The sequence below is a fragment of the Hypanus sabinus genome, chromosome 13 (assembly GCF_030144855.1).
Source record: "Hypanus sabinus isolate sHypSab1 chromosome 13, sHypSab1.hap1, whole genome shotgun sequence".
Lineage (NCBI taxonomy): Eukaryota > Metazoa > Chordata > Chondrichthyes > Myliobatiformes > Dasyatidae > Hypanus > Hypanus sabinus.
Window position 1 is genome coordinate 79334157 of NC_082718.1, and position 23106 is coordinate 79357262.

Below are 23106 nucleotides of genomic sequence, written 5' to 3' on the forward strand. Positions count from 1 at the left end.
GGAGGAAGTGTAAGGGCAGGTGTAGCACTTGTTCTGTTTACAAGGATAAGTGCCAGGAGGGAGATCGGTGGGAAGGGATGAGGGGGACGAGTGGACAAGGGAGTCGTGTAGGGAGCGATCCCTGTGGAAAGCAGAAGGGGGGGAGGGAAAGACGTGGTTGGTAGTGGGATCCCGTTGGAGGTGGCGGAAGTTATGGAGAATTATACATTGGACCCGGAAGCTGGTGGGGTGGTAGGTGAGGACGAGGGGAATCCTATCCCGAGTGGGGTGGCAGGCGGATGGGATGAGGGCAGATGTGCAGGAAATGGGAGAGTTGCGTTTGAGACCAGAGTTGATGGTGGAAGAAGGGAAGCCCCTTTGTTTAAAAAAGGAAGACATCTCCTTCGTCCTGGAATGAAAAGCCTCATCCTGAGAGCAGATGCGGCGGAGACGGAGGAATTGTGAGAAGCAGATGACAGAAGCAGAAGCAAGAGACAGGGTGGGAAGAGGAATAGTCCAGGTAGCTGTGAGAGTCTGTAGATTTATAGTAGATATCAGTAGATAGGCCGTCTCCAGAGATGGAGACAGAAAGATCAAGAAAGGGGAGGGAGATGTCGGAAATGGATCAGGTAAATTTGAGGGCAGGGTGAAAGTTGGAGGCAAAGTTAATGAAGTCAACGAGCTCAGCATGCGTGCAGGAGGCAGCGACAAAGCAGTTGTTGATGTAGCGAAGGAAAAGTGGGGGACGGATACCCGTATAGGCTTGGAACATGGACTGTTCCACAAAGCCAACAAAAAGGCAGGTATAACTGGGACCCATGTGGGTGCCCATGGCTACACCCTTGGTTTGGAGGAAGTGGGAGGAGCCAAAGGAGAAATTATTGAGAGTAAGAACTAATTCCGCTAGATGGAGGTGAGTGGTGGTAGAAGGGAATCGGTTAGGTCTGGAATCCAAAAAGAAGCAAAGAGCTTTGAGACCATCCAGGTGGGGGACAGAGGTATATGGGGACTGGACGTTCTTGGTGAAAATAAGGCGGTGGGGGCCAGGGAACTTAAAATCATTGGAAAAAATTCAAAGCGTGAGTAGTGTCACAAACATAGGTGGAAAGAGATTGAACAAGGGGGGATAAGACAGTGGCAAGGTATGCAGAAATGAGTTCGGTGGGGCAGGAGCAAGCTGAGACAATAGGTCTACCTGGACAGGCAGGTTTGTGGATCTTGGGTAGGAGGTAGAAATGGGAAGTGCGGGGTGTATGAACTATGAGGTTGGTGGCAGTGGATGGGAGATCCCTAGAGCTGATAAAGTTGGTGATGGTATAGGAGACAGTGGCCTGGTGCTCCTTAGTGGGGTCATGATCAAGGGGTAAATAAGAGGAGGTATCAGAGAGTTGTCGCTGTGCTTCAGCCAGGTAGAGGTCAGTACGCCAGACAACAACAGCTCCCCACTTATCAGCGGGTTTTATAGAGAGGTTGGGATTGGTGCGGAGGGAGCGGAGAGCAGAGCGTTCGGAAGGAGTGAGGCTGGAATTGGAACACGGTGCAGTGAAGTCGAGACGGTTGATGTCCCATCGGCAATTAGCAATAAAGAGATTCAGAGCAGGCAGAAGCCCAGAGTGGGGTGTCCATGAAGAGGAGGAGGGTTGAAGACGGGAGAGGGGGTCATCGGTGGGGGTAGGAGAGACCTTGCCAAAGAAGTAAGGTCGGAGACGGAGCCGGCGGAAGAAGAGTTCAGTGTCATGGCGTACGCGGAACTTGCTGAGATGTGGGCGAAGGAGGACAAAGGTGAGGCCCTTACTGAGGACAGAGCGTTCTGCCTCAAAGAATTGAAGGTCGGAGGGAATGGAAAAGACCCGGTACGGATGAGAGATGGGATCAGAGGTGGGTGGGAGGCTGGTAGTGTCAGTTGGGAAGGGTTGGGGTGAGAGGAAGATGGAGCCTCTGAGGGCCCAGGAGGTTTGAGATCAGAGTTTTCCTTCTAGATGAGCTGCCAACCTTGGCTGACAAGCTCCATCTGCCCAGAGTGACTGGTTTTAAGGTGGCAGTAATCCCTGTGGCCTCTTCTCCTGTCAGTAGAAATGGTTCCACTGAGTTTAGTAACTAAGCCACACACTATGGTCAGGAGCTTGTCTTGGTTGTCAGAGCCTAATAAAAATGTATGCCATTGGGAGGATTAAATAGGTAGTGAAAGCTTATTAAATGTGCAACACCTCACATTTAATCAGCCTATTATTCCAGCGGGTTCAGATCCCACTGAAAGCTTTGATAGTCTTCCTCGCTATCCACTACACCCCAACCTTGGTGTCATCCACAAACTTGCTGATCCAGTTTACCACACTATCATCCAGATCATTGATATAGATGACAAACAACAATGGACCCAGCACTGATCTCTGGGGCACACCACTCATCGTTGGCCTCCAGTCAGAGAGGTAGCCCTGTACAGCCACTTTCTGGCTTCTTAGCAAAGCCAATGTCTAATGCAATGTACTACCTCATCTTGAATGCCAAGCAACCTTCTTGAAAACCTCGCATGTGGAACCTTGCCAAAGCCTTGCTAAAGTTTATGTAGACAACATCCACTGCCTTGCTTTCATCAACTTCCCTGGCAACTTTCTTGAAAACCTTATAAGGTTGGTTAGAATAAAAACACAAAATGCTGGCCGAACTCAGCAGGCCAGACAGCATCTATGGGAGGAGGTATTGACGATGTTTCGGGCCGAAACCCTTCATCAGGAGTGAAGGCTGGTGAAGGAGTGAGGACTCCTGATGAAGGATTTTGCCTCAAAACATCGTCACTACCTCCTCCCATAGATGCTGTTTGGCCTGCTGAGTTCTGCCAGCATTTTGTGTTTTAATTTATTTCCAGCATCTGCAGATTCACTAAGGTTGGTTAGATATGACCTACCACGCACAAAGCTATGATGACTATCCCTAATCAGTCCCCATCTATCCATGTACTTGGGTATATATCCGGGCCCTTAGAATACCTTCGAACAACTTTCCCTCTACTAATGTCAGGCCCACTGGCCTTTAATTACTTGGCTATTCTTAAACAACGGAACAACATTAGCTACCTTCCAATCCTCTGCCACCTCACCTGTGGATAAGGATGTTTTAAATATATTTGCTAGGGCTCTTGCAATTTCTGCACTAGCTTCCACACGGTCCAAGGGAACACCTTGTCAGGCCTTGGGAATTTATCCACCCTAATTTGCCTCAAGAGGGCAAACACCTCCTCCTCTGTAATCTGTAAAGCTGCTGCTTTGTCTTGCTTCTATAGACTTCAACTCCCAAGTAAATACAGATGCAAAAAATCTATTTAAAATCTCCCCCATCTCTTTCACTTCTGCACATAGGCTGGCACTCTGATCTTCCAGAGGACCAACTTTGACATGTATTGACACAAACTTTATCTTTGAAATGGCATCACTGTATAAGCTAAAGCTTTACTTTTATACACGTTTCAACATTAACATCTACTGATTGGTTTTACATGTCAAAGGATATCCTAACATCACTAAAAGCCTATATTAGCATCTAATGGCCTACAATTTGTGTTAATGGTAGGGAAGTTGACAGCATTCATCATCATTACTCAGTGAAAACAACAGTGGTCTTTAGAGTATTCACTTGGAAAGTTAAAGACAGAAATCTAGAAAATGCTGAGGATGATTCCCTGCTTCACCATAGGATTTGATACTTACCAGACTTATCCACTATATAATCTACAAAGAAATTAGATATATGAGAACTTCAAGTAATTCTCACTATGAAGATCCCAGAATACTGTATATTATAGTTTGCCATATAAAGTTTAACTGAGCCATAAATGCTGTGTAAAACCATAATTACTGAAAACATGGAAATATAATCCTATAGGCTCTGAAGATATGAAATATGGTCTGTTGGATATACCTAGCTTATCAAGCAGTGCTTGTAGGGAGAGAGGTAGCATTTCTGAACAAGACGGAGAAAGTACAGAAATATACAAGTTTAAAATGCGGAGATAGGGGGTTGGTAGGAAGAGAACAAGGACGATCTGTAATAGACTAGATATGCAGAAGAAAGAAAATTCAAAAAGCTATGTAAGGTGAAAGAGAGTGTCAATGGGACTATAGTGGGTCAAAAGAAGACGTGAAGTTGTGGTTCCCAGCCTTTTTTATGCCATGGACCCCTGCCATTAACTGAGGGGCCAATGGACCACAGGTTGGAACTCCCAATGTAAAGGGTACTAGCATCTTTTTTCAGAAATTTTAATGTAACTGCTTGCCCCAGAATTATCCACTCTTCCAAATTTAACACTATCTGGTTAGGTTACTCAGACCTTGGAGAAATCTGGAAGCTAAAAAGCGACTGAGGATGCTGTGACAAAGGGAAAACGGTTTTTCTTGGATCACTTATGTTCCAGGAAGTGTAGGTTGCTTTGCACCAGAGAACAAGCAAAGCTGTATTCCATTGTCATTCTACTCATCCACATGGGTGTATTTCGCAAGGCTGATTACTCATGAATCAACATCGGAGGCAAATGTAGAGAGAAAAGCAGAAAGCAATTTTTGCCAGTCATTATAAATTACTTTGGATTATTGGCACCTTAATTTTATTCTACATTGTAGCAAAAATACAATTGCTTGGAAATTCATCTCCAGTCCACTAAATTTCAAATGCAGGCACTGGTACATAAAATTGCTATTGCTTCTAACAAGTCTACACTTCAGTGTCCATACATGTCTCAGTTAATGATCCATTCAGTGAGTCAATATAAATTAGTCACAGAAAACTTCAAAGATTAGAACAAAACAGTAGGAGCTAAACTGATAGTGTATGTAAATCACATCAAGACAACAAATCTCTGATGTCTTGGGATTATTCTCAGGAATTGGTATTTTTTATGTTTAATCATTTAATATTTTTGAACTAATGCAATGGAGAAAATAGAAACATGTCTTTCACTTAATATCCATCATTTATTTTGACCTTAATTTTGTTTATCTGATGTGGAAATAACCACATTATTTTCTAAGATAGCTGCAAATACCTAGAACAATTAATTCCTAAAATATCCACAAAGGAATAGATTATTATTGACCCCACTGGAGCTCGTTCTAGTGTACATATGTAGGATGGTTAAGACATCAGTCCTGACGTATTATCTGAGGATCTGTCACATCAGAACTGTCAAATGCAAGCTGAAATTATCTGTAAAGAGCATATTTTAAACTATCAGTAATGATACGTTCCATCCTATACAACTGCTGTTTCCATTAATGATGTAGGTATTTCAGAGGCATTTGATAAGATGTATGAGTAGAAAATCCAATGTTGATGTTTCTTCCTATTCATGAAATTAGTGACATGGTGGATTCAAAGTTGTTTCTAAGAAGATAAAGAGGCAGAAGATCTAGAAAATGTAGAGGGGAAAGATTTAATAGAAACGGGGTAACTTTTTTTACACTAAGAGTTATGTGGAATGAGCTGCCATAAGAAGGTACGGTAATTCCTTTCAAAATGAAATTGCTCAGGTACAATAATTTGGAAGTTTTAGAAGGCTATGGGCCAAACTCTGGCAAATTGGACTAGCATGAATGTGGTATTTTAGTCAGCATTAGTTGGGCTGAAAGGCTGTTTCCATGCTATGTTACTCTATTACAAAAGAAACATTGGTCATATAATGTGCTATGAAGTGGTATGATTTAAGAGAAGTTCTTTTAACGTTGGCATACTTTTCTCTGCTGGAATTAATATGTGTTTTACTGAGCTTTTCCCCATTATATTTATTAAAAATGATAGTTCAAGTAAATTGTTTTTTTCATTATACAATTTCCTTTCCAGACTATGCAGGCAGTCACTGACACACTGATTACATCAGATCTTGGCTCACATTTGAAAACTGCTATTCGGGAAGTGTTGAAAAGAGGTTTACATTAACTTAACCAGTCTGTTTGTAACACAGCATCTGTCTCCTTGGCTACTAAACAGAGCGCCAAACTGAAGTCTTGTTATTGAAAAGATTTTCCACAGTCTCTGACATCTTGTTATTGCTGGGATTAATGACTGTGTATGTTACGTGTGTTTCTAAAAAATTACAAGTTAAATTTTTTCTGTCAAGTAAATTAATGAGCATTTGTAAACCGTACCAACCTTCGGAGGTCACTTGTATTTATCAGCTATAAACACTGACTTTAGATGGTGATATTTGTATGAGGAAATGGTCTCAGTCTGCCTTTGAATCAAAAGCATTATGACTTTAAAGGGAATGTTGTATTAATAGTGCAGATTTTGTGGTGATTAACAGAAGATTAGTAATTACTAAGAAAAAAATTGTGGAACTTGGAAATCTAGAGAAATAAATAAATAAGCAAAGAGAAAATGCTGGACACGTTCAGTAAATTATACAAAGGTAGAGAAAGACTTAATGTTTCAGATAATATTTCAACTTGATTATGGTAAGCATCAATAGGATAAAAAAGTTTGGGAACCACTGAGATAAATGATCTTTCATCAGCATGTTCTGATCCCTGAAGTATTAGGACAGTTGAGTAAGGACTTGGTCAAAGTGTCAGGTTTTATAGATAGGCACATCATAAATGAGAAAAGTAAGAACAGGCCCTTAGACACATTATGTCAGTGCTGACCATAAGACCAAATCAAATGAATCCAATTTGCCAGTCTGTGGTCTGATACCTGTTTTCACTGCCTCCACTGCAGTCGTTCCGGGTGTCTCTTGGACTCTCTATGTAAAGAAAAACTTGCCTCCCAAAGGTTTCCTCCTCTCACCTTAAGCCTATGCTCTCGTATTTAACATTCCCACCCTGGGGAAAAGCCCTTTCTGTTACCTCTCATACTGTTATATACTTCTATCAGGTGATCTGCTCAACCATCAATGATCTTTATATCAGTCCAAGTTTATTCAACTTCTCTTTAAAGCCAATTCAAGAAACATCATGGTAAACCTCTTCTGCACGCTCTCCAAAACTCCACACCCTTCCTATAGTGTAGCAACCAGAATGGCACTGAATTCTCCAAATGTGGCCCAACCAAAGTTTTATGTATCTGCAACATAACTTCCAAACATTTATACCCATTGCCTTGACTGATGAAAGCAAGTATATTGTACACCTTCTTTACAAATCTATCCTCCTTGTGTTGCTCCTTTCATAAAGCTATGGACTTGCACTCCAAGATCCCATATATGTCAGTTCTTCTAAGGATGCTGCCATTCACTGTATTGTCTCCTCTTACATTGACCTCCCAAAATGCAGCATCTCATGCTGTATCTGAATTAAACACCTGCCACTTCTCCTCCCATGTTTCAAACTGGTCTACATTCTGCTGGATCTTTTCTTTGCTATCCATGACTCCACCAATGTTCATGTTACCTACAATGGTACTAATCAGAACACATACATATTCAAATCATTAGCTTATAAAAAAGATCTCAACAGTAGACTTTATAGAATGCCATTAATCTAAGATGTCTGGTCAGAAAAGCATTTAATTTGCCAACTCACTATGGATCCCATGTGACTTAATTTTTTTGGACTAGTCTACCACAATGGACCTGGTCAAACACTTTACTGAAGTCCATGAAAGCAACATCTACAGCTGACTATCATTTCGACCCTTTCTCAAAAAAACTCAGGAGACAGGACCACCCCAAAGATATCTGACCTCTGCATTTCTGCCCAATTACAGACCAAACTCCAAGTTTCTTTTGACATATTTACCGAAGGATAGTAGAGAATGGGCCGTACATTCTGTATCCCCATAACTAGGTCCTCCACCAGCCTGTCCCAACTGTAGGACACTGCCCTCCTACAATAAAGGTTAATAAATAGATTCTGTATTCTTTAAAGACTGGTCCAATCCGTCGTTGTCGTGGCTATTCCTCGAGGTCAAGGATGATGGTTTTCGCTCCGTTTCCACAGAGTGAAGACGCCTGGGTGTGTGTTTGTTTAACATGTACTTGATGTTGCACTCCAAGAAGCACACGATACTTCACAAATCAACCAACTGATTCCAATGGCATGGAAACCACGACGATTGGAGCTGGTAGATTTATTGCAGCCTTCATCTGCCTTCACAGCCGTTGAGTTCGAAGTAACTTTGTCTGCCTGTTCCATCGTTGAGGTCTTGGTTGGATTGTTCTTTGTCAGGGACCTCACCCTCGACCTTACCACCATGGGTGATCCTACCAGGAGCATAGCTCCAGACAGCATCACTCTCGGGATCTCAGGACCACACGAGCTTCTCCACCACAACAAGGTGACAATCCACAGAGAAGTGGTCCTATACTGAATTGAGGAAAATGATGTACTTCAGATCTGGCACCAACTTGTGGTCTACTGCGCAACAGGGATTCCTGCTTCCTATATCCTTCTGAAGTCTGGGTCATCTACAGTAGATATCTCAAGGCAGCAGAAAATTGCTTCCAATATCACTTCTTCCAAATTTTCTCAATTCACTGGTATGGTAAGAAAATAAATCACAGTATTTTTTTTTTCTCACAACCATCTCTTACGTTGGACAGACTTAAACTGGGTAGAAACTGGGAGGAGTTGATATGAGTGTAGGAAGAATAAAGTGATATTAATGAAGGGCCAGTGTTAATGGGCAATTGATGGCTGGCATAGACTCAATGGGCTGAAGGGCCATTTTCCATGAGGTATCTCTCCATGACTCTCAATGACTCTGAACGTGCCTTTCAAGTGAAACTGACATGGGAGGAGATAACTAGGTAGACAGAGAAAAAGATTTAAGAAATTGCTCGAACTATCCTTGAAGAAGAGCAGCAGCAACCTCTGCCTCCCACAACCTCTGTGACTCTCAAATTGAGTAAAATCATTCAAAATGGTATTGAGAACCACCAAGGCCATGTGCCCAGCGAATACAGAAGCTCTGCATTAGTGGTGGAAGAAGCATGTCACTTCATAAACTATGGATGTACCTGCCCATCTGTGGCAGAGTCTGCACTTTCCACATTGGCCCTACTGGCCACCTCAGAACCCACTAGACCAGAGAGAGAGGAGTCATTCTTAATCCTGTTTGGCTGCCTCAGAAGATGACACCAGCTACTCCTAGCTGCTATTTTATTCAAGGGAACCAGTGCTAAGAGAGTAGAATACAGCTAAAACTGGGTTAGTATGAAGGTGGCACGATAGTCTGGCAGTTAGTGTAATGCTTTAAAGCACCAGTGACTGAGGTTCAATTCCTACTACTGTCTATAAGGAGTTTGTATGCTTTTCCCATGACCATGCATGTTGGCTTCCGCCAGGTGCTCCTTCTTCTTCGCACATATGTGTATTCAAAAGACACCCAGTAAGTTGGCATTTTGTGTTGGTACCAGAAGCATGGCAACACCTACCTTCAATGAATCCTCAGACTGTCTTGGTCGTTGATGCAAACATTTCACTGTACATGCGACAAATAAATCTAATCTTTACCTTTAGTTTGTTAGATCCATTTGAATTGTGCAGTTCTGAGTTAACTGGTCAAAGCAGTAGAGAAATTGTTGACAGCATTCATGATGTGAATGCCAGTAGCTCATGTAAATTGGGCATAATTGGTTGGAGTTGAAAAATGAACTGTTGTCAGTGTTTCTGAAAGATGTAGTATTCCAAATTAACGTGTGGTCTGACACACTGCAGGCAATTTTGTAAGGGTATTGAAAATGACTTTTCAGCTCATTGTGCCAAATAAGTTAAGCAAATAGGCAGGGCTGGTTATTCCTGAAAGAACACAATTGCTTGGCATAAGGTCCAGTTTGGAGTGGGACTGCATATAAGCGGACAGTAGTAGAGAGTCGTATAACACATAAACAGGCGCGTTGGCCTACCATGTCACCAAAGTAACATGCCATTAGCCATTATCTGCCCTTCCGGCAATCCACAATACTCATCCTTACCCACCTTGGGTCAGAGAACTTTAAATGCCTTTCTAAAGAAGAAAGCTCCATCTTCAGTTTTGGAACAGGTTCCCAATGTAGAAGACTCTGGCTCCAGAATATGACCATGTGTTTTCTGGTTGGTTTGTTATCAAGAAAAAGACTAGATACAGACCAGGTTCAGAATGAATGTGATTGGGTTCAGGTCAGGTTTTCACTTTCTCCTCCAAGCTGAACTCCAGCACTCATTTGTGTTGATATTTCTCCAGGAGAACATCGAAGGCTTTACATGGACAGAAATATCAGCGCATTTGGTTGCAAGAAATGTCGATAATTCACCACAAGGATTTGTATCATAAATTAATTTTATAATAATGTAGTAATATGGCAAATTAAAACTATTAAATATGCTGGTGTTTGAGCTCTTGATCTGCATATGATGTCAATGATACACAATTTACCCAATTCCAATTTGTGTATTCACATAAAATAATTACTTCGGTAACTGAGAAAATTGATGGAAATCTATACAGGGACATCATGTAATAATGTTAGAGTATATAGGAAGGCAGTTCTTTTCCTTGACAATACAATTTAACAAAAAATGCAATTAACATGGTATTTGAATTTCCCATTATGCTACTGCATCATGGAAATTATATAATGCTTATGTTTGACCTGGATCTATTTTAAACAGAGTTGCCATTTTATATATATATAGCAGTGGTGCACCATCTACAGGCTGAAGGATAATTCAGTCCAACCCACCACAGCAAACAGTAAGTTATCAAAGCTGGGTACTTGGCTTCCATATCTGGGTTGTGATCATCCAGTTTCCAAGTACACAATGCAAACCCCCATCACAAGACATGGGTGGAATCTGGTTAATCTGCACATCTATGTTTACCAGCTTTCAAAAATGTCAAATGACTTTGTCTGACTATGTCATTATTTATTTCATAAATACTGAAAGGTATTTTTAAAACTATTGAAGAAAAAGCATTCCACTAAAATGTTACTTATTTTTAAAAAATGTTGTAAATGATGAAATACATTAAATACTTGTCTCTTAAACCAATTAATTCAAAAACAGAAATTACTTGAAATGTACCAGTTGGCCATGAAGCCATTCCTTTCCGCTGAAGCAAATTGCTTGACTGATCCTGTGCCAGGTCTAACATCACACAATTTAAACAGCTGTATTTCCAATGTTGAAAAACTTGTGGAAGCCGGGGCTTCATCGCTCGGCGTTGTGTGTAGTTCAGTGTCAGGTCACAGTCACCAAGAACCTCTCAAGAAGTTCGGGATCTGCTGGTGAAAAGTTTATCAGTTTCACCTTCCTAGCAAGAAAAGAATGGACACTGTTGTAGTTAGTTTAATTTGTAAGTATCACCAGGTGATTGCTGCTGGAAAATACTTGCGTGTGAATATTAAAGGAAAGAGGATTGAACTTAACTACAATTCCCTCTAATGGTTAATTAGCCATGAACTGTATTAGCCATACGCAATTGGGTTCAACTGTAAGATTAATCACGAGAAGAATGTGCTCTACACATAAGTATTAAGGAGAGAAAATGTTCCAGTATTTTACCATTCCATTGTACTAACATGGTAAATAAAAACGGATGGCAGACTTCTAGACTTCTATTAATCATTTTCCATGTTATTCTAGCTTCAAAAGCTATGTGACCTTTCTATGTGGTACCTTAGAGTATCAAGTAAGGATCAACTAATTCTCATTACCAGGATAATCCATTAAAATTCTGGATCAGTGCCTGATGAAATATAATATTGATCAAATGTTATGACATTAAATAGTCTTCATGTAAAAGTTCCAATGGGAAAACTTTCAAGTAAATGTAGAACTTCTGGAAGAAGCTGAACACTTTTGCAGCGTGTTGTATATCCTAGTTACTGATTATAATTAGAATGGATAAATATAAGGTATTTGAAACTTTACAGAAATGACTCTGCAATTCACAACAGTTTACAAGTTATTCTGCCAGGATGATTCTAAACACTGGTGCTCCATAAGGCCCACAGCACAATACAGGCCCTTCGGCCCACAATGCTGTGTCCAACATATACTTACTTTAGAAATTACCTCGGGTTACCCATAGTTCTTTTTTCTAAGCTCCATGTACCTATCCAGGAGTCTCTTAAAAGACACTGTTGTATCCACTTCCACTACCATTGCCGGCAGACCATTCCACGCACTCACCACTCTCTATGTAAAAAACTTACCCCTGACATCTCCTCTGTACCTACTTCCAAACACCTTAAAACTGTGTCCTCTCATGTTAGCCATTTCAGCCCTGGGAAAATGCCTCTGACTATCCACACAATCAATGCCCCTCGTCATCTTATACTCCTCTATCAGGTCACCTCTCATCCTCCATTGCTCCAAGGAGTAAAGGCCAAGTTCACTCAACCTATTCTCATAAGGCATGCTCTCCAATCCAGACAACATCCTTGTAAATCTCCTGTGCGCCCTTTCTATAGTTTTCACATCCTTCCGGTAGTGAGGTGATCAGAACTGAGCACAGTACTCCAGATAGGGTCTGACCAAGGTCCTATATAGCTGTAACATTACTTCACGGCTCTTGATGAAGGACAATACACTGTATGCTTTCTTAACCACACAATCAACCTGCACAGCAGCTTTGAGTGTCCTATGGACTCGGACCCCAAGATCCTTCTGATCCTCCACACTGCCAAGAGTCTTACCATTAATACTATATTCTGCCATCATACTTGACCTACCAAAATGAACCACCTCATACTTATCTGGGTTGAACTCCATCTGCTAATTCTCAGCCCAGTTTTTCATCCTATCAATGTCCCACTGTAACCTCTGACAGTCCTCCACACTATCCACAACACCCCCAATCCTTGTGTCATCAGCAAATTTACTAACCCATCCCTTCACTTCCTCATCCAGGTCACTTATAAAAATCACAAAGAGAAGGGGTCCCAGAACAGGTCCCTGAGGCACACCACTGGTCACCAATCTCCATGCAGAATATCTCCCAGATACAACCACTCTTTGCCTTCTGTGTGCAAGCCAGTTCTGGATCCACAAAGTAAGATCCCCTTGGATCCCATGCCTCCTTACTTTCTCAATAAGCCTTGCATGGGGTACCTTATGAAATGCCTTGCTGAAATCCATATACACTATATCTACTGCTCTACCTTCATCAATGTAATTAGTCACATCCTCAAAAAATTCAATTGGGCGCATAAGGCATGACCTGCCTTTGACAGAGCCATGCTGACCATGTTGGCAGTAAATAAGAATTTGAGAGCCAATGTAGAAAGACATGGATATATTCCCACATGCGGTGATGTCTGATTTTAGAGGACTGGAAACATTTCATTTCATTTAATTGGAGTAATTTCAACTGTAAAGATTTATAGAACACAAAACAATAGCACTGTGGTAATTTGTGTAGGGAAGGACTCAGAATAGATGATGAGGACTAGATCATGAAGGTATAAACTCTGATATACCAGTCAGCGTCGAGCGCGCACTTTAAAAGGCAGGACTTCTTTTCAGAGCGGGCAGCGGAGTCCGTGGAAGCAGAGTCCTGGGCTTTGGCTAAGTGGGCTTCGGCGTAAGGGGACTTCGGTAAGCTTGTGTGATTGCTCGCTGAGGGGAAGAAGGTAAGGTCGCTAGGTGCTTTTTAGACTTATTCTATTAATCCAGTTCAGGTATGGGGGAGACAGTCAGAGCAGTGGTGTGCTCCGTATGCAGTATGTGGGAGGTCAGGGTCAACACAGTTGTCCCTGATGACCACACCTGCAAAAGGTGCGTCCATCTGCAGTTCCTATCAGACCGAGTTAGGGAGTTGGAGCAGGAGCTGGATGAACTACGGATCATTCGGGAGGTGGAGGCAGTGATAGATAGGAGTTATCAGGAGGTAGTCACACCAAAAAACCAAGAAGTAGGCAGATGGGTGACGGTCCAGAGAGGCAGGGGGAGCAGGCAGAGAGAGCAGAGCACCCCTGCGGCCATTCCCATTAACAATAAGTATACCGTACTGGATACTGTTGATGGGGATGACCTACCAGGAATGAGTTGTAGTGGTCCTGCCTCTGGCACAGAGGTTGAACCCTCAACTAGAAAGGGGAGGAAGGAAGAGAAAAGAGCGATAGTTTTAGGGGACTCTATAGTTAGGGGGGCAGATAGGAGATCTTGTGGGGCAGATCGGGAGTCTCGGATGGTATGTTGCCTCCCTGGTGCCAGGGTCCGGGACATCTCAGATTGGGTGCAGGCTATTCTTGAGAGTGAGGGCATGAACCCAGATGTAGTGGTCCATGTAGGGACCAATGATGTAGGTAAGGTGAGTGAGGGGGTCCTGCTTAGAGAGTTCAGGGAGTTAGGAGTGAAGCTGAAAGGCAGGACCTCCAGGGTGACAATCTCGGGATTGCTACCTGTGCCACGTGCGAGTGAGGCGAAGAATAGAATGATTATGCACATTAATACGAGGCTGAGAGCACGGTGCAGGAAGGAAGGGTTCAGGTTTTTGGATAATTGGTCTTTGTTCCAGGGACATTGGGATCTGTTTCGAAGGGATGGTCTACATCTGAACCGGAGGGGTACTAACATTCTTGCAGGAGTATTTGCCAGTGCTGCTCAGGGGGGTTTAAACTAGATGTGCAGGGGGCAGGGATCCAGATCCAGAGGGTTGGTCAGAAGGTGCATGGGGTTAAATGTGTACAAGGTTTGGGTGATCTTGAGAAGGTCATCAAAATTCAGGGTGCAATTTGCCCGATGGAAGTTCAAGGAGCTGGGTTAGGTACAGTAGACAGTGTTTTAAGCAAAGAGAGGAGGAATGGGCTAAGAATTCTATACTTGAATGCGCGTAGTGTCAGAAATAAGACAGATGAGCTTGAAGCTCAGATGAAAATGGGGAACTACGATATTGTTGGGATAACGGAGACATGGCTGCAAGGGGATCAGGCCTGGGAATTGAGTGTACCAGGGTATACGTGCAATCGTAGAGACAGAAATATGGGAAGAGGGGGTGGGGTGGCCCTGTTGGTGAGGAATGAGATTCAGTCCTTAGCAAGAGGTGACTTGGGAACAAGGGAAGTAGAGTCTGTGTGGATTGAGCTGAGGAACAGTAAGGGTAAAAAGACCCTAATGGGTGTTGTGTACAGGCTCCCAAGCAGTAGCGTGGATATTGGGTACAAGTTGATTAGGGAGTTAACATTGGCATGTGCTAAAGGTAATGCAGTCATTATGGGAGATTTCAACATGCAGGTGGACTGGGAGAATCAGGGAGGTGCTGGACCCCAGGACAGGGAGTTTGTGGAGTGTCTAAGGGATGTATTTTTGGAACAGCTTGTGCTTGAGTCAACCAGGAACGAGGCTATTTTGGACTTGGTGATGTGTAATGAACAGGAATTGATAAGTGATCTTGAAGTAAAGGAGCCATTAGGAAGTAGTGATCATAACATGATAAGTTTTTATCTACAATTTGAGAGGGATAGGGGCAGATCAGAGGTGTCAGTGTTGCAATTAAATAAAGGAGACTACGGAGCCATGAGGGAAGAGCTGGCCAAAGTTAAATGGGCGGATGCCCTGGCAGGAAAGACAGTGGATCAGCAGTGGCAGATATTCTTGGGCATATTACAAAAGATGCAAATGCAGTTCATTCCAATGAGAAGGAAGGATTCAAAGAGGGGGAAGGGGCCACAGTGGTTGACAAAGGAAGTCAGAGATTGTATAGCATTAAAGAAAAAGAAGTATGACAGGGCTAAGATGAGTGGGAATACAGATGATTGGGAAAGTTTTAAGGAACAGCAGATCTTAACTAAAAAAGCAATACGGAGAGAAAAAATCAGGTATGAGCTCAGTCTAGCCAGGAATATAAAAGGGGATAGCAGAAAGAAGATAGTTAAGAACAATGTTGGCCCCTTGAAGAATGAATTGGGAGAAATTGTTATGGGAAACAGGGAAATGGCAACAGAATTTAATGCATACTTTAGATCTGTCTTCACCAGGGAGGACACAAGCAATCTCCCAGATGTATGGATGGGCCAGAGTCATAAGATATCAGAGGAATTGAGACAGATTGACATTAGGAAATAAACTGTGATGAGTAGACTGGTAGGACTGAAGGCTAATAAATCCCTGGGTCCAGATGGTCTGCATCCGAGGGTTCTAAAAGAGGTGGCTCAGGAAATTGCGGATGCATTGGTAATCATTTTCCAATGTTCTTTAGATTCAGGATCAGTTCCTGAAGATTGGAGAGTGGCTAATGTTGTCCCACTTTTCAAGAAGGGAGGGAAGGAGAAAACGGAGAACTATCGCCCTGTTAGCCTAACGTCAGTCGTGGGGAAGATGCTTGAGTCCATTATTAAGGACGAAATAGTGGCACATCTAGATGGCAGAAATAGGATTAGGCCGAGCCAGCATGGATTTACCAAGGGCAAATCATGCTTGACTAATCTGTTGGAGTTTTTTGAGGGTGTAACAAGGATGTTAGACGAGGGTAAGCCAGTAGATGTTGTGTACCTAGATTTTCAGAAGGCATTCGATAAGGTGCCACATAGGAGATTGGTGAGTAAAATCAGAGCTCATGGCATTGGGGGCAGGGTTTCAACATGGATAGAAAACTGGTTGGCAGATAGAAAGCAAAGGGTAGCAGTGAATGGGTGTTTCTCAGACTAGCTGGAGGTGACTAGTGGGGTACCACAGGGCTCTGTATTGGGACCACAGCTCTTTACGATTTATGTCAATGATTTAGATGAGGGCATTGAAAACTATATCAGCAACTTTGCTGACGATACTAAACTGGGTGGCAGTGTGACATGCGAAGAGGACGTTAGGAGAATACAGGGAGACTTAGATAGGCTGAGTGAGTGGGCAGATACTTGGCAGATGTCATTCAATGTGAATAAATGTGAAGTTATCCACTTTGGAAGCTGGAACAAGAGGGCAGAGTATTGTCTGAACAGTGTCGAGTTAGGTAAGGGAGAAATGCAAAGAGACCTAGGAGTCCTAGTTCACCAGTCAATGAAGGTGAATGAGCAAGTGCAACAGGCAGTGAAGAGGGCAAATGGAATGTTGGCCTTTGTTACAAGGGGAATTGAATACAAGAGCAAGGATGTTCTTTTGCATTTGTACAGGGCCCTGGTAGACCACACCTGGAATATTGTGTACAGTTTTGGTCTCCAGGTTTAAGGAAGGACATTCTGGCAATTGAGGAAGTGCAGCGTAGATTCACTAGGTTGATTCCTGGGATGGCAGGGCTGTCTTATGCAGAGAGATTGGAGAGATTGGGCTTGTACACACTGGAATTGAGGAGATTGAGAGGGGATCTGATTGAAATGTTTAAGATAATTAAAGGATTTGATAGGATTGAGGCAGGAAATATGTTCCAGATGTTGGGAGAGTCCAGTACCAGAGGGCATGGATTGAGAATAAGAGGTCAGTTATTTAAAACAGAGTTGAGGAAGAGCTTCTTCTCCCAGAGAGTTGTGGAGGTGTGGAATGCACTGCCTCAGAAGACGGCGGAGGCCAATTCTCTGGATGCTTTCAAGAAGGAGCTGGATAGATATCTGATGGATAGGGGAATCAAGGGATATGGGGACAAGGCAGGGACTGGGTATTGATAGTGAATGATCAGCCATGATCTCAGAATGGCGGTGCAGACTCGAAGGGCCGAATGGTCTACTTCTGCACCTATTGTCTATTGTCTATTGATATCACTGAAGTAAAATGTATTTCATCTGTGAAAGTTTAACAATTATATAAAATCATATTTAAGTTTAAATATAAATAGAAAGTAGGCTACCCATTCAGTATTGATGCAGGTAATTCAGTTTTGATTCCACACTAATGTTAAATCTGTTCAAAGTATATTGGCTATTATGAATCAGAATAATGATGTTAAAGAGAATGAGACAAGAAAACCGTTTGAAATAAATCTAAAATTAAAATTGATGCTAATACTCAACAGGTCAGGCAGCTTCAGTGAAGGGAGGAATAGAGTTAAAGTTTCCAAATTTTGTTCATTAATTCTGTTTCCATCACCACAGAGGCTGCCTGACCTACTCAGTAGTTCCAGCAATGTCTACTTTATGAAAAAAAGAATAATGCCCACTGTTCAGTAGTGACCACCTCTGTTAATTCGGTTAGTCTGAGTCTGAGTGAAGCTATATTTAGATGATAACTTCATGTATCTTAAATGAGAAAAAAAAATTCTTAATCACTTTCATGCACTATGGAAATTCTGACCTTCCTTAAGTTCATAATTTTTGCTGTGAAATTTGGGCACTGATTTTACTATATTTTTAGATGATGCATTATTTTTTAATTGTTTGATCAATTATGAGTTGTTTCTGAATTGAGAGATCCACAAGATTTCTATGTCTGACAATTTAAGGTCCAAGTTAATATTTTGTGATTGTTTTTATTTACTTGATTATCTCCAGTTGAATGCCTTGCTTTTTTTCTTAATTCAGCATCCTCTATAAATGCAAACCTTCATTGTTTGCTGTTCCAGTAAAAGGCACCCTGGTCACCTTGTTCCTCCTCCTAACTGAAGCTACTCTCTCCTCCTGTCAGCTTAGTTAACAGAGATTTTTAAAAGATATGTTGGGTTCAGCCTTAACCGAGAGACAAGACCTGTATCTCATGTGATCTTTATTATAGGTACAATGATGAAAGGATTAAGAATCACCATGAAGTGTTCTTGTTCACTTTCCAATAGCTGGCATTAGAAAAGGCACTGTCTTGGTTGAAAAATAGTATATTATATTGACAGACCTAAACAGGAATACAGAAAGTAATTATTTTAACAATTGCATGTTTATAGCACTGTAGAGATTCAAAGTTTATTTTGGTGCAATGTGCTTTATTTATATTTTCTCATTGCAGACAGGTAGCTTCCTGTGATCCCCTCATTGACGTAGAAGATATGATGATAATGCGCAAAAGACCCGATCCTAAGTGCGTCTTCACCTATGTTCAGTCCCTGTATAACCATCTACGAAGGTACGAGTAACAGGACCTGGGAGATAGAAGGCAGAGTGTCTTGTATTTCTGTTTATAAAATATATCCACAGCTTGCCTGTGTTTTCAGGCAATTGTCAAAAGACATGTACAGACATGAGTCACTACGTACTGCATTTGCATGCTTGGATTTCCTTTCTTTTAGTGCAAACAGACAAGGGTGAAGATCCTAGGGTGATGTATTATTCATGTTATGTGTTCTAAAGAATTCTAGCACATGACTATTTTTATCTCCAAATCAGGAAAAGAAATCTTATATATGTACTGAGAAAGAATCTTTATATTGTATAATCATCCACCTACATATTTGCAGAGTATTATAGCACTGAAGTAAGGCACAAAGGCTGCACAACAGTTTTTAGCATTAGAGAAAGGAAAATTGGATATAATGATTTTTTAAATTATGCAGCACATCATTTTCTCTCACCTCTCATTCCGCCAGCATCACTCATCACCCAACAGGCATATCTAGAAGCAGTAAAAGGTAAATTCAAATCAAGTGGCTTATCACTTCATTCTGATACACCTCTTTTGCAGTGCAGTGTACAGTTATTCTGTCATTTTCACTTTTGCAAGGTAGCTTCTGTGTTGTACAATTAAAATTAATTTTGAAATTATATTTCATTGTTCGCATCTGCAGAAAAATGTTGTACTTTAGGAAGATAAAGGGAAGTGTGCATGTCATTTGGTTATAATACTAAAAATTTCAGTATTCCTGTCACCAATAAAATTAGTAGCTAACTTAATTGCTGTTTGGGAGAGAAATTGGTAATCAGCACTTAGCGCTTGCAAAGGCATCAATATCACTTGGATTGTACCTGTTAGATTAGTTCCATTGACTTTGTTGAATCTCTATGTGCTGAGATAAGTCCAACCACCAGGTGATACTTGCACATGTAACAAGTCTAACAGTTAATTTTCCCCATTTTATTAATACAGCCTACTGCATGCTTGAGTATTTGATAGAAAAATGTAACAACTAACGACCAGAGTAGAATGGAGAATGTCACTATGTTGTTGCAAAGCCTATACACGGAGTATCTGAAAATTTCTCAGCAAATGTAGACTGTATAGCTTATAGAGCATTACAGCATGGTTACAGGCGCTTTGGCCCAATGAATCTGTGCCGCTCATGTTGCCCTGATTTTCAGCCGACATCCCTCCAGGCCCCTCCCTTCCATGTATCTCTTCAAGTGCTTCTTAAATGATCCTATTGTACCTGCTTCACCCACTTCTTCTAGCAGCTCATTCCAGATACTCACCATCCTCTGTGTGAATAAACTGTCTTTTTTAAACTCTCGCACTAATCCATGCCCCATAGTTTTGGACTCCTCCACCCTGGGGAAAAGGCTGTTACACCTTATATATGCCTCTCATGATGTTAAACACTTGTCTAAATTCACTCCTCATTCTCCTTCATTCCAAGGAATAATGAGCTAACCTGGCCAACCTTGCTCTTTAACTCAAGTTTTCTAGTCTTGGAGGTGGGAGAATGAGTAATTTGCTGTGGATAGGCAAATAGACTGATAGTGCATATTATGGAGACTCCATTCTTTGGGTAGATTTTGCATTGCACATTATTGCAATAGTTCTGGTAAATTTAAATATTGCTCATTTCCTGAAGCATGTCAATAGCCAGGTTTTAAAATAATGGGTCAGCCACTCTGGAGCAAGATATTGAGAAATTTCTTCGCCCAGAGAACAGAGCATCTTTGGAATTCTTTACCCAAAGTTGTGGAGGTTCAGTAGCCCAGTATAGCCAAAGTTGTGATGTATAGAATTTTGGATGTTATGAGAGTTGTGTAAGAAAATGGCACTCAGGTAAAAAAAAAGGAATAGCCATGGTAGAGAAAGTGTAAGCTTTCTAATGGCCTGCTTATACTTATCAACTTTATATTTTGCTCATGATTGTTAGCTCTGCTTAGAACTTTTAGGAGAGCAAGTGACAAATTATTTTTAAAGTTGTACTTTAAAATATTCCACTGTCAAGCCAGGTAAATAATTAATACTGATAATATTGTAAAACAGTATGGTGTCTTTTCACATCTCCAAAGAAAGAAAGATGATTGCACGTAATTAAATAAAATCTTTTTTTAATATATAAATTGAGGAAATAATGCAAATATGATAAATCAGAAATAATAATCGTAGACATTGAGCAATCAACACCTGTAAGAATTGTGACAAAAAGTACACCCAAAATATTAACCAGACTCTCACTTGCAACACGTTATCCTACCCATTCCCGAAGACCAGGACCGCCCATGCACTACCCACCATTAATTCCTGGAGTGAGAGGGGCTGGAAGATTTATGACTGGCTTAACTACAATTTCCGATTCTAGTACTATGCAAATGTGAAATTCTGTTCAGCAAGTTATGTAATAAAGCGATCACTCATCATGTTGTGCAGCTTTGGTGATATTTTTAAACCATGGACCTTTTTTTTAAAGTTTGCTGGTGCAAAACAGGAGTAAGCTGAGATATTCATAGTACATGTAGCGTATAGGCAGAAAGATCACACCATTCACAAACATGAGATTCTGCAGATGCTGGAAATCTAGAGCAACACACACAAAATGCTGGAGGAACTTAGCAAGTCAGGAGGGGAATGAGTAGTTAACGTTTTGGGCTGAGACCTTTCATTAGGACTAATCCATAGATCAGGACCCCTCCATAAAAGCTGCCTGACTTGCAGAGTTCCTCTAGCATTTTGTGTGTGTATGTGTTACACCACTTCACAAACTACCTACCTGCCCACTCCCTTAGGCATTGTGCTGAACTACATATACCTGTCTGGACATGCCCCCCCCACCCCCCCCGGCTGACTGCTCCTGTGGCTCCTCCCAAAGACCCCTGTATAAAGGCGATTGGAGGCACTGCTCCTCCCTCAGTCTCCAGGATGTTGTGTGGTGGTCTCTTGCAGCTAAAAAAAAGCCTATCGTTCGCCTCCCGTCTCCGAGAGTTATTGATGGTGCATCAGGCATCTCCTGCCTTATCTGTAGAGAAATCTGTGGTTCCCACATTGGCTTCAGCAGTCACCCCAGAACCCACGGAACTAGAGTGGAAACGAGAGTTCCTCAATCCCAAGGGTGTTTAAGAAGAACATGGAGATGCGACACTACACTTGTGCTCTACTCTGGAAATTCATTGCATTTGAAGCCAGTGAAATGAATTTCAGAGGTAGAAGACTAATTTAACTATACAAGTACATTATAGATAAAAATCTTTAATGCTTAAATCAGCTTCTTCAATTACATTAACTAAAAGAAAAAAAAATGACTCCCATGGTCTGATACTTTTAATAATCACCAGTATCATAAGCAAATAATTACACTCAGACATTTCAAATAATATCAAGGTTTCTGTCACCTTGTAGTAGAGGGTTCAAATCCCTGACACTGTTTATTGAAGCAAGAATGCTGCAGGCTCTGGTTTTCAAATTACTCAAAATCAGCTTGGTGTGTTTCTCTCTGTCAAGGGTATTATATGTGTGTGTTTTAAATAATCTACACAGGGCAGACTGACCTTTGCAAACCACATGCATATTCATTGTAGATATTAGTGCCACATTTTATATATTAAAAAAAAACAGTGCAATGTTTCTATATGTAACTGTATGAAGAAAACTGCCACGCGCATGTGTATGTCTGTATAAATATTTTTATTGTCCATTTGGACTATGTTTTCTTATTAAAATTAGCATTGAGCTTGCTACAGTTTTTTAAAAATTGTTTTAATATTTGTTTCTAGAAATCCAGATTTATTTTTATTGATTATCCTCCTTGTACTCAAAATGATGAAATTCTTGGATTGGAAACCAGTGGTTCTTGGACACTGGGAGAGGAGAATTGTTGGCCTTTGACCAGCTTCACCAGATAACCAGGCAGTTACTGATTAATCCATGTCTCTCCTTCAAGATGTTTTTACCTTGAGGGATAAATGAAAGCGTAGATACATGCCTGTCCTGACTGATAGTTTACCATAATGTAAAGAAAGCAATTTCAGAAATCTGACAAGAGTGTAGATCCAATCTGCCCAGATTTCCATGAATTCCTTAATGTGCTGACCAAATGAATTTACCTTGCTAAGGACACATTCTGATGCAACCATGCGAAAAGATGACCTGCAGGGACTGGCCTTCAGAAAACTTGGTAATAAAAGCAGGTGGAGTCTGGAAGCTAACGCTCATGTGGAAAATACAGGCCCATGGTTTAGAGTGG

At 41.3% G+C, this 23106-nt stretch overlaps 1 protein-coding gene across 11 annotated transcripts in view; it reads left to right on the forward strand.

The window, feature by feature from the left end:
- smtnb (smoothelin b) overlaps positions 1–22598 on the forward strand; it is a 299570-nt gene extending 276972 nt beyond the window's left edge. For 5 of the 11 annotated variants that reach the window (XM_059987987.1, XM_059987984.1, XM_059987979.1 and 2 more), the window contains one exon: positions 7905–10269. Coding sequence is in view for 1 of the 11 variants with exons in the window: in XM_059987985.1 (XP_059843968.1) it covers positions 18750–18876 (127 nt within the window). In the remaining 10 variants the exon portion in view is untranslated. The other 6 variants (XR_009515412.1, XR_009515411.1, XM_059987985.1 and 3 more) reach the window with 6 other exon arrangements.
- Positions 22599–23106: the final 508 nt, after the last annotated feature.